At 32.8% G+C, this 23,762-nt stretch overlaps 1 protein-coding gene across 4 annotated transcripts in view; it reads right to left on the reverse strand.

The window, feature by feature from the left end:
• Positions 1 to 23,762, reverse strand: part of MLIP (muscular LMNA interacting protein) — a 382,597-nt gene that overhangs the window by 52,389 nt on the left and 306,446 nt on the right. For 3 of the 4 annotated variants that reach the window (XM_031964713.1, XM_031964712.1, XM_031964711.1), the window contains exon 12: positions 22,698 to 22,907. The exons of the other annotated variant lie outside the window; for it this stretch is intronic. In XM_031964713.1, coding sequence (XP_031820573.1) covers positions 22,698 to 22,907 — 210 coding nt within the window. The remainder of the gene's footprint in view (positions 1 to 22,697; positions 22,908 to 23,762) is intronic. 4 annotated transcript variants of the gene reach the window in all.

The raw sequence follows: 23,762 nt of genomic DNA on the forward strand, positions 1-23,762 counted from the left end.
CTGGGAGATGACTAAAAACCATTACATTGAATTCCCAATCCCAATGTCTATGCCCACCTGCATTTTTGATTTCCTTCACAAGCTAATTGTACAATATTTCAAAGTCTGATTCTTTTTGTACAGCAAAATAACGTTTTGGTCATGTATACTTATTGTGTATCTAATTTATATTTTAATGTATTTAACATCTACTGGTCATCCTGCCATCTAGGGGAGGGGGTGGGGGGGTAAGAGGTGAAAAATTGGAACAAGAGGTTTGGCAATTGTTAATGCTGTAAAGTTACCCATGCATATAACCTGTAAATAAAAGGCTATTAAATAAAAAATTAAAAAAGACTAAAAAAAATAAAAAAATAAAAAATGTTTTTCAGGTGGTAGGTAGAGCTATAGTGCAGTTTCATAGCACAGAGAATAGAATAGATCTGAAGTCAGTAAGACTCATGTTCCTGAGCTGAAATTTGGCCTTAGATATTTACTAACTGTGTGGCAATTCACTTAACCTTATTTGCCTCAATTTCCTAATCTGTAAAATGAGCTGGAGAAGGAAATTACAAACCAATATATTTGCCAAGAAAACCTCAAATGAGAGCATGAAGAGAAAAACACACTAAACTACTAAACAACAACAATAGGTAGCTCTAGAAGCCCTCAAAAGTAGATTATATTTTGTATGTTTTATGTAAAGATAAGGTACTTATAGTGCCTACTAAAATCTTCCCTAGACTTAGAAAAGCTAAAAACAAAAGTAAGAGGTGGGGAAAATTACCCCCTCCCCAATAAATTCTACAAAAGAATAATGTCCAGTGACCTCTATAGAAGAAAATAGATTAATGTATTGTAATACTTAGTATGTTGACCAGTCAGAAGACCACTATAAATTTAAAATGGGAAGAGATCTGAAAACTCATCTGATTCAGCCCCTCACTTTACATAAAGGGATATTGAGGCCAGAGAGATAAAATGACTTGCCTAAGGTCGTATAGGTAGCAAGGATTAGGTTTTAAACATGTCATAGAGTTTCTTTTAACTTCTCCAATTGATGTCAAGCTCCTAAAGAGCAGAGATTCACTGTAAGCCCAGTTCCCATCATAAATGTTTATTTTTCCACATTTATTTATTTTATTCTTATTTTATAGTATAAAGCAAGCATTTTCATAATATAATATAATTAAAAAGATGATTGCACATTTTCCATTGCCTCCTGTAAAAATTGAGAATGTTAGAGTAGTGGAACTTCCAGAGCTAAGGAATAGAAGAGTAAGGAATATATAGCAGTAAAAGAAAAATAAAGAGTTTAGAAATGTTCATATATCTAGAAGGTGACCTTGTAGGATAGAAAGAGCACTGAAGTAGAAGCCTGACTTCATATTCTGACCCTGTCACTTAATATCTAGTTGACCTCAGACAACTACCTTATTCCCTCTGGGTCTCAGTTTCCACCTCTACAAAATGGGGATGAGCTGACATTCTGTGAAGTGCCTTTTATTTTTAACTTTTCAAGTGGAAAAAAAAGAGAAAAAATTACTCATCTGGGACCAAAATTCACACTTTAGGAATCTACTTTTTAGTAACAAAATGTTTCTTTTTTTGTCATTTTCTCTTTCTCTCTTTTTTAATCATTATAGCTTTTTATTTACAAGTTATATGCATAGGCAATTTTACAGCATTGACAATTGCCAAACCTTTTGTCCCAATTTTTCCCCTCCTTCCCGCATCCCCTCCCCCCCATGGCAAGTTGACCAATACATGTTGACTATGTTAAAGTATAAATTAAGTACAATACAAGCATACATGTCCTAACAGTTACTCTGCTGTACAAAAAGAATCAGAGTTTGAAATAGTGTACCATTAGCCTGTGAAGGAAATTAAAATGCAGGCAGACAAAAATATAGGGATTGGGAATTCTATGCAATGGGTTCATAGTCATCTCCCAGAGTTCTTTCACTGGGTGTGGCTGGTTCAGTTCATTACTGTTCCATTGGAACTGATTTGGTTCATCTCATTGGTGAAGAGGGCCATGTCCATCAGAATTGATCATCATATAGTATTGTTGTTGAAGTATACAATGATCTCCTGGTCCTGCTCATTCCACTCAGCAACAAAATGTTTTTTAACAGAACAGACTGTTAAAGTACCTTTGATTGAGTTTTATATTATTTAAGATATATGAAGTAACTGAAGGAAAAAGTGTTGTTTGTCTTAATAACCACATAAATTTTAGCAGCTTTTTTTTTTTTAGATCACAGAGTTACTGATAATAAAATTTCAGCATGAGAATGTGTTCCAGAAGCATTTTAAGCTAATCCACATGCATAAGGAATCCCCACTACAATACAATTAATAAATGGTCATCTACCCTTCATTTGAAGACCTAAAAAGAGGTACTCTATCATCTCACTGCTTTTGGACAGTGCTAATTGTCAAGAAAATTTTCTAGACTTCAAGCTTACATTTCTAATTGTTTTCAGTTAATGAACATTTGTTTTTTTCTCCCTCTTATTCACACAGACTGAGAAAGAAAACAACAGCAGCAGCAGCAGCAGCAGCAATGGCAATAAAGGCAAAAATATTATAACAAAAATGTGTGATTCAGGCAAAACAAATTTTCACACTGGCCATGTCAAAAAATGTATGTTTTATGCATCTTGAATCTATGACTTCTGTGTCAGGAAGCTGGTCTTTTTTTTTATCATGATTGGTCTCTATATATTAAGTCTTTTGAAGTGTTTTGTTTGTTCTGTTTTATTTTTACAATTTTGTGATTCTTGTATAAATAGTTCTGTTATTATTCCTTTTACTTGGTTTCAGTTTATCAAGCTTAAATTTGTTTCTTTCTATCTTCTACCCATGTGACTTTTTTCTGAAGCTAAGCAAAATATGCCAATCTTTCCTATATATGACTATCTTTCAAATGATTGGAGACATCTATCATGTCAGTCCTTACATCTCAAGTTTTCTAAACTAAGTGTCTCCATTTCCTTCAACTAATTTCCACATGACATATTCCTAAGGAATTGCTTAAGTCATGAAGATATGAAATGACTTGTCCAGGATCTTATAGCTAATAAGCATTTGAGAAAGAATAGGAACTTACATCTTTCTGAATTAAGAATAGCACTTTTTGCAAATATACTTGCTGCCTCTTTTTAATATATATTTTATACCATAATTATGGTCATAATAACATGTTTGTTTAGTGTAAAGAAATCTTTTTTTAGTTTAATACTATGATTCATTGCATAGTCTAAGCAACTCAAAGTTTTCTTTATTTGTGATATTATGAATTATCAAGTGTTTATATCCCTGTTTATAATACCTACACCATAACAAATGAAGCCTGGCAAAAGCAGATTACATTACAGTAGTAGTAGAACTCATGTTTGATAAATTTTAAAGTGACAGCAGGTAATATTTTTGAGAACATCCAGAAAATAAAAAGCATAGCTTCAAATTATATTCCTCCTCACATAAATGTCATCCAATTTGCCTTCTATCACCCATTTCTCTCTAATTAGCAATTTCTTAATTCCTGTAATGAATCTGTTAAAGTGCTTCCACATGAAATTTCAGCTTTTTATTAGGATATGTTCTCCTACCACAGAAACAAATGAGCTCCGAGACAGATTTTGTGTCACAAAGATTAAACTCCAAAAAAGAAGGATATACATAAGAAGCTAATTGTTCTCAGTTTCCTGGAAGAAATTTAAAAGTCAATTCTTGCATGATTAAATTAAATGCATTTTGAGAATGATGACTGACAATTAAATTCTCTGAAACATTGTATGCTATATACATGCACTGTTTCCAATATGAGGTTGTTATTAAGGAGTTTCCAGTGTTGAAATGCTCTTTTTGCCCTCTAGTGGAGATTCATATTACATATAATTTACAGATCATTTTATAAAACTACTTTTATTTCTTAATCTATTTTCTCATCAGCCTATGGATAAGAAATAAGTCTAGGTGTATTGACATCATCAGCTGTACACAGAATTGTCTTCAACGTATTATATAAATTTACCCACATTCATAATAATAGAGGAACCTTTCTATTTCCTTATTCCTGTAATCATTCCTACATCCCCTATACACACACACACACACATACACACACAGCCCTAATAATAGAAATAATAGCCTATTTCACTCAGAAGATTGAAAGCATCATTCTTGAGCACCCTCAGACTTCTCTTTTGTAATCCCTATCATTTCCCAATATTATCACCAATAAAAGAGGAAAAAAGGATGCTTACTCTTCATTAACATTAACCTCAGAGATCTTAAAGGAGGAAAGGGACCCATATGTGCAGTAATGTTTGTGGCAGCCCTTTTGTAGTGGCAAGAAACTGGGAATTGAATGGATGCCCATCAATTGGAGAAAGGCTGAATGAATTATGGTATATGAATGTTATGGAATATTATTGTTCTGTAAGAAATGACAAGTAGGATGATTTCAGAGAGGCCTGGAGAGACTTACATGAACTGATGCTCAGTGAAATGAACAGAACCAGGAGATCATTATACACAGCAACAACAAGATTATACAATGATCAATTCTGATGGACGTGACTCTCTTCTACAATGAGATGATTCAACCCAGTTCCAATTGTTTAGTGATGAAGAGAACCATCTACACCCAGAGAGAGAGAGGACTGGGAACTGAGTGTAGCTCTCAACACAGCATTTTCATTCATTCCTTTTGTTGTTGTTTGTTTGCATTTTATTTTGCTCCTCTCTTTTTCAAAACTGGTTTCACTTGATTTTTCTTGTGAGGTACAATAATTGTATAAATATGTATGCATATATTGGATTTAATATATATATATTCTGCCATATTTAATATTTATTGGACTACTTGCTAGGTAAAGGAGGGCATGGGAAAAGGGGAGGAAAGTTGGAACATAAAGTTTTGCAAGGGCTAATGTTGAAGAATTGTCCAAGAATCTGTTTTGAAAAGTAAAAAGCTTTGATAAAGAAAAAAGAAAAAGATTAACCTCAGAAATGGAACTCTTGATCCCTGATCCCATACTCCGGTCTAATGTAAAACCTTTCTCCTGCAATCATCCCCTCTACTTTATGAATCTTCAATCTCTCCCTCCTTCCAGTTCCTTCCCATCTGCCTAAAAACAGGTTTATTTATGCACAATCTTGAAAACAAAACAATACCCTTTCTTTGGGTCTTCTTTCATATAGCTAACTCACTTCTCCTTTTTCTGTTACTGTTATACCTCTTGAAACAGTAACATGGAATCATAGGAGCTTAGATTAAGACTTGAAGGAGACTTCAGAGGTTATAAAGTGCAACCCATAAATTCTGTAGTTGAGGAAACTGAACTTACAAAAGGGAAGTGTGTTGCCCAACATCAGAAAAAAAGGTTATAAGTGGTAAAATTGGGATATGAACATAATTCTCTAACTCCCCATTTAACACTTTTCTCTCTTGACTACTTTTTATCCTTCTTATTCCTCAATCCTTATCTCCACCAATCTACTGCTAATACAAGGATCCCCAATGACCTACCTGGTATTATCAAACCTAATAATCCTTTTTTGCTACTGATTTTTCCTGGCAGTTTTTGATATTATGACTTAGCTCCAAAGATATCCCACTCTCCTAGTTTTCCCCTATTTCTCTACCTATTCCTTTCGGTTTCTTTTGCTGGTTCCACATTCTTTTGGTGACTTATTAATGCTGATTTTCCCCAAAATTAGTTTTTTCGGTCTTCTCTCTATTCTCCATGCTTTAACATTGACAACATTATTAATAATTAACGTGATTAATTTTTTTTATTTATCTATTTGTTTAATTAATTAATCCTTACTTCTTTTCTGTATCAATTCTTTATCCTTTTTTATAACTCTATACACCTTTATTTAGATGCCCCATTGACATTTCCAATTCAGTGTGTTTGACATTTAATTGTCTTTTCCCTTAAATATGATCTTGCTATTTTATTTTTTTAACTGAGTTGGATGGAACTATAAAGAACATCCAGTCTGAATCTTTGTTTTCCAGATGAGGATAATGCAAATGAAATGACTTGTCATGGTTGTACAAGTAATGAGAGCATAGCTAAGATTTGAACTCAGGTCTCCTGATTCCAAACATATCATTCTTTTCATAATTAGATTACTTTGTCCATAGTATTTTCATTCACTCTTCGACCTTAGGTTGGTGAGGTTTTTGTGAGTTAATGCTTTTAAAAGCACATTGTAAATCTGAATATAGCATATAAACATCAGCAACTTTATTTTTATTATTGCTGATTCTTTTCTTTTACCTCTGATATCTATACCCAAGTCATGATTTTTTTCTAAAATTTCTACCACCAACTTAATATTAGAACTTTATTACTAATATCATGCATTTTATAATAGCCTACAAATTTTCCCATTAACAATCTTTCCCCTTCATCCAATAATAATATTTAATATTTAACATTTACATAGGCTCTTAAAATTTGCAAAGCATTTACCATTTAATCCTCAAAACAACCCTTTGAATTGGGAGCTATTATTATCCCTGTTTTACAAATTAGGAAACTGAGACTGAAAGAAGTTAAATCACTTGCTCAGGGTTACATAGCTATTAAGTGTATGAGATAGGATTTGAATTGGATCTTAACTCCAACTTCAGAATTTTATCCATTTATACCATTTGGCTTCCTGTGACCCAAAATTTACATATTAATTAGATTAAACCGCCTTATACATATATCCAACTGTATCAATTCTTTCCCTTCCCCCAAACTTTTAATGTCTTGCTACAAACTAATAAGTTCTTAAACTTTTGCTATATTTTTAAAATCTTTTATCATCTGGCACCACCTTACCTTTTCAGGTCTCCATTATTCTCCTTCAAGCACTCAGAAATTCAAATATAATCCCCATTCACCTGATTCTTTCTATCAATATCACTAACGCTATTCAAAAAACCTTCTCACTCTTTTTTAAATATACAGTAAAGTATGTCTCTATATTGTATATTATCTTTTTTTAAGTTTGGTTTGATCCTCTAAACAGAGACATGAATTGATTAGTACTTTGATCTTTTGATCTTTAAAAGTTTTCTTGTGTTTTGTTTTTAACAATATTACTATACTTTTATAGATTGTTCTTCTGATGTAGCCTGCTTCACTCTGTCAGTTTATACTACTCATAATTCCTTTAAATTGCTTTTTTTTTCTTTTCTCATAGCTTCTTAATATTCCTTTTCATTCACATACCACAGTTCGATCATCCATTTTCCAATTTTCTGAAGGCTAAAGTAAAATACTCCCATAAATTTTAGTTCTTTGCCCTGCCTTTTCTTTAATTATATACTTCAGGATGAGAAAGTTGTTTTTACTTCAATTATTCATTCCTGCTCCCTTTTATTATCCTTCCTGTTAACCCATTCTCATCCCCTATTCCTATTTCTCTGTTGACTTGAGGTGCTTCTCTACTAAATTGTGTTGTCTGGTGGTGGTGGTGTAGTGGTGGTGATGATTACTTGTCTTTTTTGTGGTTTTGTTTTGGGGGAGAGAGAATGAATTGTTCAGTCATCCTTTTTCCATTTTAGATAACAGTAAGGTTTATATGATATCCACCCCATCCTTCTTTTATATTTTCATTTTTTTCTCATCCTCAATTTTCAAAATCCAATAATGAAAAATAGCACATTCCACCTTCTTCTTCCTTCTTTCTAATAGAGTAATTTTATACTTGTTCTCTTTTCCCTCCTCAGATCAGCAAAACAGAATAAATGCTTCTCCTTCCCAGAGCATCTGTTTTTTTATTTATTGCTTTCAAAAACCTTTTGAAGACCTTAAAGTTCTGAAGCAGTATTTGTTTCTTCTCCTACTATAAGTACATTAGCACTACATCATCAGACAGTTCTTCAAATTCCACAAATAAATTTACTTTTCTAAGTTTTCTATATTCTTGGATTTGTTTTTCAAAGTTGCTTTTTATGAGAAATGGTCTTTTTATCAAAAACATTTTAGAGCACTCAATTTCATTAAAGATACATTTTCCCCATCTAAGTTCATGTTCACCTTTGCAAAATAAATTATTCTATATATTTTGCCTTTTAAAAGACAAAGCTTTCTCTTATTTTTTAAAAAGCTCCACTAATTTTATAATATATAAGCTGCTCAATTTTGTGTGATTCGGGGTTTTTTTATATTTAGATTATTTTTTCTTTTTCTGGAAGTTTGAAATATTATAATTTTCTTTGACATGTGGTCTCTCTCTCTCTCTCTCTCTCTCTCTCTCTCTCTCTCTCTCTCTGGATTTTTGCTATAATATCCAATGAACTTTTCCTTTTAAGATTCTTTTGAGGTAATTAGTAACTTTTTGGATTTTTTATTTTGTTTTGTTTTGTTTTGAATTTGCTCTCTGGTTCTAATACCTTTGGGAAGTTTTCATTTAATATTGATGGTAATGGAATATCTAGGCTTTTCTTTTCTTTTGTTTTGTTTTAAATCATAGTTTTCAGAAAGTCCAATAATTCTTGGCTAACTTTTACTTGAGCTATCATCCATGCCAGTTGCTTTTCATAACAGATTATATTATAATTTTTCTGCTTTTTTCAATCTTTGGATTGAAGAAAACAATCTTTGTGTGAGTTAATGTTTTTAAAAGCTCATTTTCCTTTTTATCCTCAAGAATTAGCACAATGTCTGGCACACAAGAAATGTTTAATAAATTGCCTGTTTTAGTTTTTTGCCTGTTTAGTTTGTTGCCTGTTTTAGTTTTTAGGAAGTTTTTACTTGAGTAAAATTTACTATTTTCTTTTCTAAACTATTTATTCTCCTTTGATTCTGATTTCTTCATTTCTTCTAGACATTCATGTAATCCTTGCATATATATATATATATATATATATATATATAATTTTTTTTCCTTTGAGTCTCTTCTTGAAGTTGATAAGAAGAATTAGAATGTATATAGAGCTTTACAGTTTACAAAGCATTTGTACACATATCATCCCAAGCTTTTGCAACAATCCCCTGAGGTATATACTATTCATAATTCCATTTTGCAGATGAAGAAACTGAGTCTGACATTAAATAATTTGTCCAGAATCACATAGCTAATGAGTGTCTGAGGCAGTATTTTAAGTAGGACTTTCCTAATTCTCCAAGTCTAGAATTGTTACCTATGATATCAGTTAGTTGCAGTATTATTCACCTTTTCTTTGGGGAAGTCTATAAATTTGCAATTATTGATTATTCCAGTCAGTATTTTCTTTGTTTTACTCATCTCTCCAGCTTGGGTTCCTAAATTGAGCTGATATCTGTCCTCAATGGATTTTTGTGTGACTTTTGTGTGATTAGTTCTACATAGTCTAATAGTGGGTCCTCTGGATTTTTATACTAATTTTTCATTCTAGTATATACAGTCCTAGATCTTTGAAACTCACAATCCTATATATTCAGACCTTCTCTATCTCAGAGCCCCTATATAGATTGTCTTAGTCTTTGTATCATGGTCCTCTAAACTTCCAAAATTCCTACCCTAGGAAATTCCTCAAGAGAACCCTCCACTCTTTTTGTCTCTGAACATAAAGTCTTATATAAGGCTTACCTATGAACTTTTAACTGAGTTTTTGCACAGTTCTGGCATGACAAAAGAAAGTTTCTCATTGTATTTCTTGTTCATCATTTGGTCTTGGAAGTTGAAGATTTTTTTTTGCTGAATTGGATATGTAGGATGTTGTCTTTCTCCTTTTCAAGTAGCCATCTTAGCAAGAAGTCTCCTCCCTCTCACTCTTCATCTATTGAATCCTTAGCCATCATTTAAAGCTCAATTTAATTCTATCTTCTCCAAGATTTCTTCCTTAATCCACTTTCTCCAGTCCTTCTTGCTTACATCTCATATGCATTGTTTTGTAATTCTCCAATTTGCTTAACATGTAGTTTTTGTTTTCATTAAACTGTCAGCTCCACAGATGCAGGAAGTTCAATTTATTCAAACTTTATATCTCCACAGAATCTAGTATAATCTATATAAAATATGTATTTAATAAGTGTTTGCTGAATGAAAAAGAAATAGATGAACAAATAGTTCCATTTTAGATTATCTGGATATCTCAAAATGCTTTAAATATTTTTGGTTTGATAAGAAAAATATGCTGAAGGAAGGGGGTTCCACTTTTAAATATTCTTCTACCAGAGTGAGTTTCCATAACTTTCAAAGACTTTCATAAATATTTTAGAAGCAAAGAATATGAGATTTTTTTTCTTTTGTGGTGGAATCAATTACCCTAACTCAGTTAAACCCAAAAATCTGTAACTGAGCATATAAAGTAGAACAACATTAACAATATTCTCAAATGCCAAAATAATCTGTCCTATTAATTTGCTTTGACAGAGTTCTTTTTCATCTAATCATGTGTGTTTTTTTTTTCTATAAGTTTCTGACAACATGTCAGTTCAACAAAAGTTTGGCAAGATTGGCAGGAAAATATATAGACACAGATGTGAAGAATGTGAACTGTTTCTCTCAATCCATTTATTTTTTTAGTAAAAATAAAAATCTCAACATCCTACAAAATTCCACTGGCTCTTCTGCTCAATCTTTTTTCTCCTACTTCCAATCATTTCAGATAACCTACTTCCTTGAGTTTTTTCTTCAGACCACTCATTGCCATATTTCTGAATTACTGTGTGACCTTGAACAAAAATTCCTTAAGTTTTCAGAATTCATTTCCCTAGTCAGAAAAAAAGAGATAAAATCTGTCAACTACTTACCTCACTAGAGTGTTGTTTTTTGAGATATTCTCCTAAAACAAGGTCTTTCTCATCCTTAGATCTATTTATGATGAGCTTATACTAAGAAAACAAATTATCATTTCAAAGGGCCCTTAGCTCAGATTCCATAAAAGAAGTTCACAGATATTTTGATTTACCATTTGAACCTATTTTAATTGGGTTTAATGGAAGCTAATTAATCTGCACTAAGATCTCCTCATTCCCAAAGAGAATATTCCTTTCAGAACAGTTATTATTTTAACCCCTGCTTAGTATGATACTTGGGACCAGAAAGAAATCTAGCATTCTTATAATAATTACTAATAACTAATTAAATTGTTATATAATTTGTATATTGAATGTTGGTAAAAAATAATTTTCATGATTTAAGTTGTATACATACTGATGCAGAAAAATCAGTAAAGAAAAGAAGAAAGGAATTAAATAGAAAAAACTCAAGAAAATAAAAAGAAATAGCAATTATAATTTGAAATATTGGAAATCATGCAAAATTGGGAATCAATCACAAGAACAATCAGGACTTCCTATATTCTTGCCTCTTCCCTTTTCTGTTCCTCCTTTCTTGGAAATACAATAAGGACGATAACCAGAATTGCCTCATATAAACAATCACAATATGATATTGGTGATTTCTCACCACAGAGAATCATTGTCCTTTGCATCATCTGCAATTTTGATTCTCCAGAGATTATTGTACTTGATGATATATAGTCAAACCAATATGATATTGGTTTTCATTTTGTTATTGGTTTTTTGTTTTGTTTGGTTGTTTGTTTGTATTTTTGCCAGGGAATAGCTTAAGATCACTGTAATCACTGCACAAATTTTCCAAATGATATTTAGTTTATTGTCTACTATTAAATAATGGGCTATTTATGGGGATAAAGATAGAGAAATGGAACTGTGATTTCATTGCTATGAGAAATTCCCTCTACTAATGTATCTTGGTACCATATCTTCAACTTTTAGTTCTATGAGTTGCCTAGTACACTAAGATTAAGTTTTTTGTTCAGGGCCATACAGCACAAATCAGCAACAGGAATTAAAATGAGAACTTCTGACATGAAAGATCAGCTTTCTAACCACTGTACCATATTATAAAATAAAGGAACAGTTCCTAAGTTGTTTCCATTAGTTTTTGATTCTTTGTAGCCCTGTTTAGGGTTTTCTTGTCAAAGACAATGAAGTGCTTGAGCATTTCATTTTATAGATGAGCAAACTGAGGTAAGCAAGGTTAAATAGCTTGCCCAAGGTCACGTAGCTAGTAGCTATCTGAAGTCTTAATTGAACTTAGGAAGATGAGTCTTCCTTATTACAAGTCCAAAGTTCTATTCATTGTACCACTTTTCCAGAAGCATCAACCATGTCCTATGTTCTCTGTATAAGGGACCTCCAGGCTTCTTTCCCTAGCCCCTGTCTTCTTACTCCACTCTCTTTATCTCTGTGTTTGTTTCTCTGACTCTGTCTCTTCATCTCTCTGATAGACTCCAAAAATGTTAAGGGACTTTCTCAAGTAAGAAGCAACATGATATGACCAAAATACTGAACTTGGAGTCAGGAAGTTCTAGGTTGAAATACTGCTTTTGCCTCATATAACCTTATGCATGTTATTTAACTTCTGTCCTAGTTTTCTCATCACTGAAATGAGGAGTTTGGACTGGATAGAGTCTGAAATCCTTTAACATCTATATGCCCCCAAGTCATTATTAATCGGAGAAATGCAAAGTAAAACAACTCTGAGATACCACTACACCCTTGTTAGATTGGCTAGAATGACAGAGAAAGGTAATGTGAAATGTTGGAGGGGATGTGGGAAAACAGGGACACTAATACATTGTTGGTGGAATTGTGAATACATCCAGCCATTCTGGAGAGCAATTTGGATCTATGCTCAAAAAGTTATCAAACTGTGCATACCCTTTGATCCAGCAGTGTTTATACTGGGCTTATATCTCAAAGAGATACTAAAGAAGGGAAAGGGACCTGTATGTGCCAAAATGTTTGTGACAGCCCTCTTTGTAGTGGCCAGAAACTGGAAAATGAATGGGTACCCATCAATTGGAGAATGGTTGGGTAAACTGTGGTATATGAATGCTATGGAATATTATTATTCTGTAAGAAATGACCAGCAGGATGAACACAGAGAGGCTTGGAGAGACTTACAGGAACTGATGCTAAGTGAAATGAGCGGAACCAGGAGATCATTATATACCTCAACAACGATACTGTATGAGTATGTATTCTGACAGAAGTGCATTTCTTCGACAAAGAGAAGATCTAACTCAGTTTCATTTGATCAAAGATGGACAGAAGCAGCTACACCCAAAGAAAGAACACTGGGAAATGAATGTAAACTGTTTGCATTTTTGTTTTTCTTCCCTGGTTATTTTTACCTTCTGAATCCAATTCTTCTTGTGAAACAAGAGAACTGTTCGGTTCTGCACACATATATTGTATCTAGGCTATACAGTGACATATTCAACATGTATAGGACTGCTTGCTATCTGGGGAAGGGGGTGAAGAGAGGGAGGGGAAAAGTCAGAACAGAAGTGAGTGCAAGGGATAATGTTGTAAAAAAAAAAACTTACCCAGACATGGGTTCTGTCAATAAAAAATTATAATTAAAAAAAGATTATCATTAAAAAAAATACTGGAAAGATGAAGAGCAATATGTTGCTATTGAGTTTTGTTTAATGTGATTAATATGAAATCCTTTGTGGTCAAATTTTCATCTAGATCAAATGTCTTTAGAGACTTATGTATATCTAGTACAATAGATGAACCCCTTCATTACCTTGTCCTGTATAGTTCATAAATACTTTATTTTTGAATCCTAAATGGTTTTCCTTTATTACATCGAGTTTGCATTCTATATATGTTCCATTTTAATGTATCTCTATTCGATTCTACAATTATAACAAACTATCCATGGTGCCATGGAACAAGTCTAGAAAGCTTTTCTATCACCCTTAGTCTACTACTTGGAAGACCCCAACCCAAGAAGCCAGTAACCTCACCTAAGGTTGGAGTCAAGATCAATTTTAGGATAAGGAACATTCCATCTGAAGAGACCATTGAGAATGAGCTCTCAGAGGTCAGAGACTGTCTTTTGTCTTTCTTTATAGATCCAGTGCTTAGAACAGTTCCTGGCATAAAAAAAATGTTCTTAATAAATGTTGATAGACTGATTAATAAATGTTGATAGCTAGAAGGACCTTAGGTAACCTCTGTTTAGGCTCAATGACCCTCTGTGTTTAAATCTCTGCTCCTTTGAGATATGATCTTCTTTGCTTTTTAATTTCCATGGCATTAACAAAGGAAATTCTTAAAATGTCTTCACCACCATGAAAAAGGAGGTAAATCAAAGCAAATAAGAAAGAATTTCTTAGAGGAATTATTAAAGTTTTCTAAATTTTTAAGAAAATGAAAACTGAGAATTGAATAGAAAGCAAAAGAGCAAGATGTTTCTCATGACCAAATCTGACCTCCTTTAATAGAAAAGCAATCTCGTCATTGTGGCATACATATCATAGTTTATAGTGAGTGCAGACTACAAGAGGCAAAAGGGAACAATGCCACACATTCATAATAATTCCAAAAGTAGCTATGGCATACTTTATAGAATGAAGAGGAAAATGAACAAAATAAGCACTTGACTTAAGAAACTAAAAACCTAAAGGCAGCAAACAGGCCAAAACATCTTAGCAAAGATGATTAAGAATGAAAAGGAAATTATCAATCATGGCCTTGGAATAACAATGGGTTTGTTGTAAGGCACAAACTTTATAATTTTCATAATAAAAAAAATGTGAACTTTCCATTTTTTCCCTTCTTGTCAATCCATTGTGCAAGATTTAAATTTAAGTGATTCCAATGATTGTCAGAAAATATTCATATTTTAATTGCAATATATTCCTTTTTAATCTTTTTAGTCTTTTCCTCATTGATTTTCATGAGGTTGTGTTTGGAAAGAAGAGATTTGGGCAATTTTGTGAAACTTTCAGTAAATCTAGTAATCTGGGAGATAAAAATACAGTTCAGGAATTGTAAGAAAGGGTGGGGAATTAAAGGGTGGGGAATAATGGAATTGGCACTATACAGTTTGAAAAAAAATGTGCTGGCTCCAAAAGGGATGAATTGGTGAATTGTTAATTAGTATCATTAAATGTCATTTGGGAAACTACCGCAACAGAAAAAGAAATTTGGGGTCATTAAAATCCTAGCACAACTTCCCAAGAGCAATTCATTCTGCTACCACAAATGCTTATTGTCTTCTCCCTATTCCCTTTTCTCTGTCCCCTTTTGATTGGTCATTTGTAATAGATGTCCAAGATTTAAGTACATGTGGACCAGTTATACTGGTTGAACATCCAAATGCATTGTGTAAATAATAGTCATTTTCAGCCTCTCTTCTGAGGGTTAATGCAAAGTAATTTGGGTTTGATACAGATATTTATACAAAATATTCCTCACAAACAAGAACTTTAAGAGGCCCTCAACACTTTTACATAATCTTCCATAATATACTAAGACATAATTCATGTTGGCATAAAATAGTTTTGATGAGAATACACATGTTTCATGTGCAAAAATGTTTGTAGCAACCTTTTTTGTAGTGGCAAGGAACTGAAAACTGTGTGGATGCCCATCAGTTGGGGAATGGCTGAATAAATTATGGTATACGAATGTTATGGATTATAATTTTCTATAAAAAAAATGATCAACAGGATAGTTTTAGAAAGGCCTGGAGAGACTTACATGAATTGATGCTAAGTGGGGTAAGTAGAACCAAGAGAACATTGTACACACCAACAACAAGATTAAACAGTGAGCAATGAATTAATTTAAATGATTTATATAAAGTATTCTGGAAATCCAAAATCACTATATGTGTCCATTGTTATTATTACTACTATTACTGAGAGAATTGTTTGATGGGATGGCTGATCTACTATCATTAATCTGCCAAATAAAAATCATGTAGAATGAGAAAATACTGGATGTTTAAAAAAGGGCAAATTTCCTGATTTTTGTAAGGAGGAAGAGATTAATCTGTAAACTTTACAGCAATGGTCTTGACTTCAAATTTTAACAATAGTTTAGAACATATCATTGAAGGAATGGTTAATAAAAATCTTCAACTGAGAAAAGGCAGGGATTTTCACCACTACAACATTTTGCCTCCAAAATTTTTAGGTCCTTTGGAAATACTGTGATATCTCCGTTAAAGAGAAAATATAAGATGATTATAAGACTTTCTTATATAAGAAAATATAAAATGATTATAGCAGGAGAAAATGAATGGAAAGCAAAAGGAATCTTTGCAGGAAGTCCTATGCTATTGCAAAAGTAAGCAATGTAAATAGTTAAATGAGCAAAGGCAAGATGTGTTGAGAATAATTATTATATAAGATATGCAATATGATTTAATGCTTATGAAAGCAAGATAAGGATAAAAAGAATTGGGTACAGTGGGCAAAGAGAAACTAAAAAAGAGAAATCAACAATACATACTTTTTTTGAGCTCCCAAAGTATTTAGATGGTATCTCTTTTATACACTTATTAATCTTCTTTCTCTGCATTGCATTGATCTGTGTCTGTCTCTAATCTACCCTTATAGATTGTAAAATCCCAACAGGAAAAGTCTATACTTGACTCCTCTTTGTGTTCTTAGATCCTAGCATGGTACTCTATACATAAATAGAAAGATTATTTGTCAGAGGTTAGAGAGATTGAAAAAGAAAAAAATCTTTAAAAAAAAATCATTGGCCACAAACCAAGTTCCAATGATAATCATGATTTTTAGATAATTCAGCCTGAAAATGCAGTATGTCCTTGTTGTCCAGTAATTGACCATGTGAATATAAAAGCTAGGACTTGAAATATTTGGCCTCTGTTCTGCCAGTAGTACTCTCTTTATAGAGTTAAGGTAAAAAGCATTTAAGTTCTTTTAGTGCTAAGAAAATGCCATTAATTCTCTAACTGGTAAATTTTAAAAGACATCTATCCATTCAACAGGTCAGTAACAATGAGTTTTCTTTTTCTCTATCTACTCTCTTTGAACCATCCATACAGCAACTTCTGAGCTATTACAAAATATATAATGGAGAAAGAGAGAGAGGGGGGAGGAAGGAAACAGAGAAAAAAGGGAAGAAGAGGAGGAGTTAGAAACAGAGATAAACAAAGACACTGAGAGACAGACAGAATTGAAGCAAAATTCCTTTGTGTTAAGAGAAGGGAAGGGAAAGAATGAAAAAATTTAGGCATGATAGTAGTAATAGGAGCTAATATTTATATGGTGCTTACTATGTGCCAGGCACTGTGATAAGCACTTTATGAAAATAAAAAGATTATCCCATTAGATCCTCACAATAACTCTGGGAACTAGGTGCTATTATTGTATTCTATTGTTAATGCATATTACATTTATTATATTATCATATTTATATTTGTTATATTTAAAGATGAGGAAAAGAGTCAAACACTGGGAAAATGATATGGCCAAGGTCATATAGCTATTAAGTATCAGGTCTTCTTGACTCTACATTGGCACTGTAATATTTAGAAGAGAAAGAGGAAGAAGAGGAAAGAGGAAGAAGGAAGAGGAAGAGGAATGATATTCTGTAATATTAGAGTGCCAAGAGTTAACAGTCAAGACACTGACTAGCTTTAGTAGGACAGGAGGTTGTAAAGAGTATTAAAAGAGTATAAAGACTTTAGGCTATATAGAAGTGGAACAAAAGAAGTAGAGAAGAAAGATAGACATATAAAGAGATGCACTGACTATTCACGTGTTTTACATACACTATAGCTGCTGATTTTTTTTTCCTTACCTATGGACTTGAAAGTAGGTTGAGAGTCATATAAGAGCCTTTAAGAAGGTACATATAAATAGTAATCTTTCTAAAAGAATTGAATCCTCAAAAAATAAGTCTTGTGTCTCAAACTTTATATCAACTCTAGTAATTGCAGTCTATCACTCTTGAAGCTAGCAGCATTGAAATGAAAATGCAAAAATAGGGAAAGTGCCTTACATTGTGAAAATCAAATTAGACTTGGAGTCAGAAGAGCTGATCTTGAGATGAGAACCCCCAAGTGACTCAATGTGACCTGAGATAGTCACTTGGTCTCTCTGAGACTTAGTTTCCAATAACACAATGTAGTGATTTTTTGATATCACATTTTAATTCTAAATTTAATTCAATAAGCATTTAAATAAGGTAATTTATATTTTTTAAAAACTCAAAATTTTGTAGAAGGGACAAGAACAGGTCCCAACAATAAAACAGAATATGATCACTAGGTCAGTTGTAGAGAGCCAGAACTCTGGAGAAGTATACTTGAAACAGTGTTAACTCAGTGGAATTGATGAGATGATTGTTCTCTAGTTCACATATATACTTAGTACTCAATATGGTGATGTAATGGTTCCCTAAGTTCACACATAATCAATATCTCTAAGTTCACACATAATTACATAATTATATAATTACAATAAGGTATATAAGGACTAACAAGAACTGGAAGAAAAACATTCTATCTTTGACTATCCTCTTAAGTTGTAGTGTTCTGGTTGGTTTTCTGGAGGTCTCTAGACCACCCTTCATTTCAGCAGCACAATCACCCCCAGAATAGATAGGTGTTAAAGTCCAAATTCTTTATTATCTCCTTGCCAGTCTAGTTTCCTTGCCTGGGACCTGGGCTAGCTTTCTTGAGGTCCTCCAGAATGTGTCTTGGTTTCTGTAGTGGAGGCAGGAGGACCACCAGGATGGTCTCTGTATTGAAGTCTGTCTCATTCCCAGGGCTTGTGTTCCAGCCTCCAGCCACTACAAAGGTGGGAGATGAATCTCTCTGGCTGAGTTTGTCCCAGCTTATATGTAGTAAATTGAGTATAAACCAGTTATTATATCACTAGAAAACCATCATTTGTTGTAAGATTAAATCAATCATACTGAACTAGAGAACTATTAATCATCATGCTAAACCAGATAACTATTGTCTTATCAATTCCACTGGCAACACCTTGTAAGAATCCTTATTTCAAGTATAGAGTTCTGACCCATAACATTTGGTGGCTCTCCTGCCTCCTGCACTATGGGGGAGACTGGAAGACTGACAGACTGCTGGAAGAAACTGGGAACAGTCAGTCAGACTGCTGGAAAAGACTGTGGAGTAGACTGGTTCAGACTGGGAAAATGAAGGAGACAATAAAAACTTGGATTTTATTCCTGACTATTCTGCTGAGACCAAGGCTAGTCCCAAAGCCTTCTAGTAAGCTAGCTCAGACATTACAGTCAATGATTACAGTCAACTTAATTTCAGTGAGTAGAGAAAGTGAAAGTCAAGGTTTCAGGGTGCAAAAGAGCAAATAGGTACTGAGTAAATGAAGGTGTGGGCATAGAATATTAATTTCAATACCTGACACAAAGCCTGTTACTTAGTAGATATTCAATAAATGTTTGTCCAATTAAATTGGAATGATTTTTAAAAGTGTTGAGATAAAGGCAGGAAAGAAATAATGCAGCAGCTAGAGGGGAAATCAAAGTCAAATGAAGGTTGCTATTTTGTTTTGTTTTGTTTTCAATCAATATAGAAGAGGCCTTTACATGGACTTTTCAGAGAAAAGTTCTATACCAGGGATTTTCAATTGTACTTTTAAGTATGTAGGTCGATAGGCTGATAGATAGATAGATAGATAGATGGATAGATAAATAGGTAGGCAGACAAACTGTATTTCCATTTAATTGGTTTCTTTTCTAAGCTTATGCATTTTTATTTGATGAATTTAAAAGCATTATTATGAGAAGAAATCCACACTATTCTGAGAAATAAACCATAGTTTCACTGGACTGCCAATAGACACAAGAGTCTAAGAATCACCCACTTTATGGGGAAAGGAAAAAGTAAAGCTGCTTAGAAAGAAAGTTTAATAGAAACAAGGTTGTATAGGATGTAGTAAGGGAAGAAAATGAAAGGACCAAGTTAAATCATTTCTCCCAACCCGCTAATGGATAGTCAAGGGCATCTCTTCAAAGACTACAAATGAGTATTTTATATGGTGTTGACTGATTACTCCCATTTATGAAAGTGAGGAAGCATAAGTCACTGAGAAATTTCAAAAGAGATAGGGATAGTACAATAATCACAGTAGACTGAAATACAAGGTAAAGCAATATATAAACCAGAAATATACAAAAGCTACAAATAATATATGCATAAAAAACTGAGTAAATACAGTGAAGAAGGCTACTAAAATATAAGATATTGAGTTAAGTCTGAAGTTATTTATTACTGAGCAAGTATGAGAATGTTAAGCTCAAAACAGAATTATCTCAGTTTGTCTTATCATTGGCATGTAGACTCTTAAGTAATTTTGTCAAGAGTTGCCAGGCCCCCCTTCTTCCCTTCTTTTGATCCATATTCCCCCAGCAGGCCAGTTTATTTCCAAAGTCCTTAAGCTAGAGAATTCTTACTGTGTCCTTCTTATCCTTCTACTGCAATAGTCAACATGTCACATAGGAACTGGAAAATAAGAGACTTTCCTCTTCTTGTCAGACCAGATAGAAATCTGAGAAGGATGGCAGGCAGAGTTTTGCTATTTTTTTAAGTGACAAAGAGATAAAGATGAAGGTGCCTATCTCCTTAGTAATGTAGGAAGTAAGGCTCTCTATTTAGAATGATAGAAAGAAAAATGGAATTTTAAGAAATACCCACTGGGTGTGTTATACTAAGGAACCAACAAGTGATGAATCATAAGGATTGATGAGAAGTGCTTGAAGGTCCCCTTAAATTTAGATGATATTGAATTTACAATGGACCAAAACAGCAGAATTACAATTCTTTCTCTAGCAATATACTGAGGAATTTTGAAAAGAAAAAACAAAAACAAAAACAAAAACAAACAAACAACAACAACAACAAACAGATAATCATCAGTTATGGCAAAAGCCAAAGAATAAAGGGTATCAGGGTATCCTAAAGTGAAGTCTAAACTGAAAAGAAAGTAATTTCACCCAAAAATGTTTTACCGTCAAGCAATATATATATATATATATATATATATATATATATATATATATTTATGTATATATATATATATATATATATATATTCATTCTTATAGCCAGGAGTAGTTTATACATATAAAGATCTGGGTGAAATTATGAAAATTAAACATACAGACAATTTTTGAGGTATACATCCACTATATCCACAAGTGAATCTTTTCAAGTACCATAGATTCTATCAAAGTACTTCCATCAAGTACTATAAAGTTCAGAGGTTAAATTTCTTTCCTAACATCACCTATCTAGAAAGGAGCAGAACAAGCTTTTCCACATAGTACTCAGATTCCAAATCTAGTATTTTTTATATTGTATCCCAAAAATTGGAATAAAATCTGCATAGAGTTCCAAGGAGCATCAAGAGAATAGGGACAATACTGAAGAAAAAAGTAATTTCTGGCTTCTTTCCAAAACTTACTACAAATGATTTTGTTTTACTTGCCTCTTTTATGTTTTTCTCATTAAGTACAAGTGACTTACTCATTTTCAAAATGATATTACTGCTAATAGTAAGAAATACATGCACATAAGGAGAGAAATCAATGTAAATTTATCTTCCACAAGTATTTGAAAGTGGTGGGATTTTAAGTTTTATTTTTAATATGGCCAGCAACCGAAATTACAAGTACCTCTTTGTCAATGCAAAATTATTTAATGAAGCTTTTAAAAACTATTCAATCAGTAATAAAGATAGCTGAATTTTCCAGTATTATATATTTTAGACATTTTTTTTCTTGTGAGAATAACATGAACAAATTTTTTTAATCTTGTAAAATGTTCTAAAATATTGTTTCAAGTATTAATCTAAGATCTACCATTAGATATATAGCCAAAAGAGATCACCAAAGGAGGGAAGGGGTGGAACAGCTAAGGGCAGTGGACAATGCACTGGCTCTGGAATCGGGAGGACTTGAGTTCAAATCAATCTTAAACACTTAACACTTCCTAATTGTGAGATCCTAGGCAAGTCACTTAACCCCAGTTGCCTCACAAAACAAAAGTTTGAAGATCCATATATAACAAAAATATTTATAGAAATTCTATAGGAAGTGACAACTAAAAATTAAGGACATACCTACTAATTAAGTAATAGGTATATGAATATAATGAAATACTATTGATTGATCCATAAGAAATTATGAAAGACAGTTTCAGGGAAAACTTTGAAGATGTGTATGAACTGAAAAGAGTGAACAAAGCAGAACTATTGGGAGAAGGTTTATACAATAAATGTAAATGCAAATTACTATGAAAGACCAGAACTGATCCCATCATGTTTCTAGAGAACTAATGATGATCCATGTGACTCCCCTAACCTGGTGATATGTAATAGACTGAAGATACAGAAAAGACAAATATTATTAGACAAGTCCAACGTGGGAATTTGTTTTGTTTGACTATGCATATTTGTTACATGGATATTGTTTTTATTCTTCCAGTAGAAGAGAGTAGTGGAGCAGGAATGAGAAAAAATAAATCCTTCTTAACTAGAAGAAAAAACAAATATAAAAAATAAATATTAAGCTAAAATAAACTTTTAAAAGTGCTTTTGATCAATTAAAATATTTTAATATGTCATTTTCTATAACCCTGAAGGTTTGAAAGGTGGGTGGGAAGAATTGAATTTTGGAAGTTGCTCTATAATTGAAATTTCAGTAGTATATAGAACTTCTGGTGTGTATATCTACTCCCCTCTAACCTATAATCTTAGAGAATTTCCTGGGGACATAAATCCTTTGCCAGGGTGACACAGACAGTATATGTCAGAGATGGGACTTAAATCTATTTATTATGCCACACTGCTTTTGATTTAAGTTTTAGGTATTTGGAAATATAACACCAAGAATATAGTCTATTTCAATAGAGAATTCTCACCTTATTATACAATCCGTTGTGATTAAATGAAGTAGGGGAATTCATATGTCTGTCACCAAGAGAGATAGAGGATAAATGACTGAAAGGTCCAGGGATAAGACAGTCAGTATATGAGAGGCTCTGTGGATGCAACAGTGATTTAGCAGGAAGAAATGGTTTAGTCTTACAGACAGGATGTAGAGGAGCAGTATCATGAAGAGAAGTAGTATCCTAAAAGGAAGAAAGCAAACAGAATAAAATTCAAATGTTTAAGACATTTAAGAAACTACTATTACCAAAAAAAAAAGGAAAGGAAAAAAAGAAAATAAAAAAGAAGAAAAAAAGATCTCACACAAAGCAGGTCTCCATAATAATAAATTAGTTGGGGATGGGAGAAGAGTTGGCAGGAAGTTCAAAGGAAAGAGGGTGGGGGGACAATAAGCATTTATTAAGTTCCAAGCTAATTGCTTTTTTTGCAAATATTATCTCATTTGCTCATCACAACAATCCTGAAATATGTGTCCTCATTTTGTGTCCCCAAATTGTTCCTATTTTATAATTAATAAACTGAATAGAGAAGATTGTTATTTGTTCAAGCTCACTTACAAGAAAGAGTAAGTATCTGAAGTTTGAAATCAGATTTTCCTAAGTCCAAGTCAAGTACTCTATCCATTGCACTACCTAGCAGCCAACATTTGTACATGAGACTGATGTTTCCAGATGATGGTATTATTTAGTTCCTCCGCTGTGAATTATTTATCTATACAGAACAAAAATCATTATTGGTAGATTAAAAGTAAAGGAAAAGCTTGACTAGTGGCAGCCAAACCAAGAGATTTTATGAAAAACCTCTTTCCGTAGCAAAACAAACAAACAAAAAGAATAAATGAATGACAGCACAAATAAATAACAACTTTTTTTAAAGTTAGGAGGTATTTTTTAAGGTAAAGTCATTCTTTTTCTTGTTGTGAGAGATTCCTAGTTCCAGATGGTCAAATATCAATAATTAAAAATTTTACCACTTAGGAACATTAAAGAAATCCCAAACCTCTCTAGGCATCTTGAGCAGGGAAGGTAAAGTTTGTT

Source organism: Sarcophilus harrisii, chromosome 4 (assembly GCF_902635505.1).
Source record: "Sarcophilus harrisii chromosome 4, mSarHar1.11, whole genome shotgun sequence".
Classification (NCBI taxonomy): domain Eukaryota; kingdom Metazoa; phylum Chordata; class Mammalia; order Dasyuromorphia; family Dasyuridae; genus Sarcophilus; species Sarcophilus harrisii.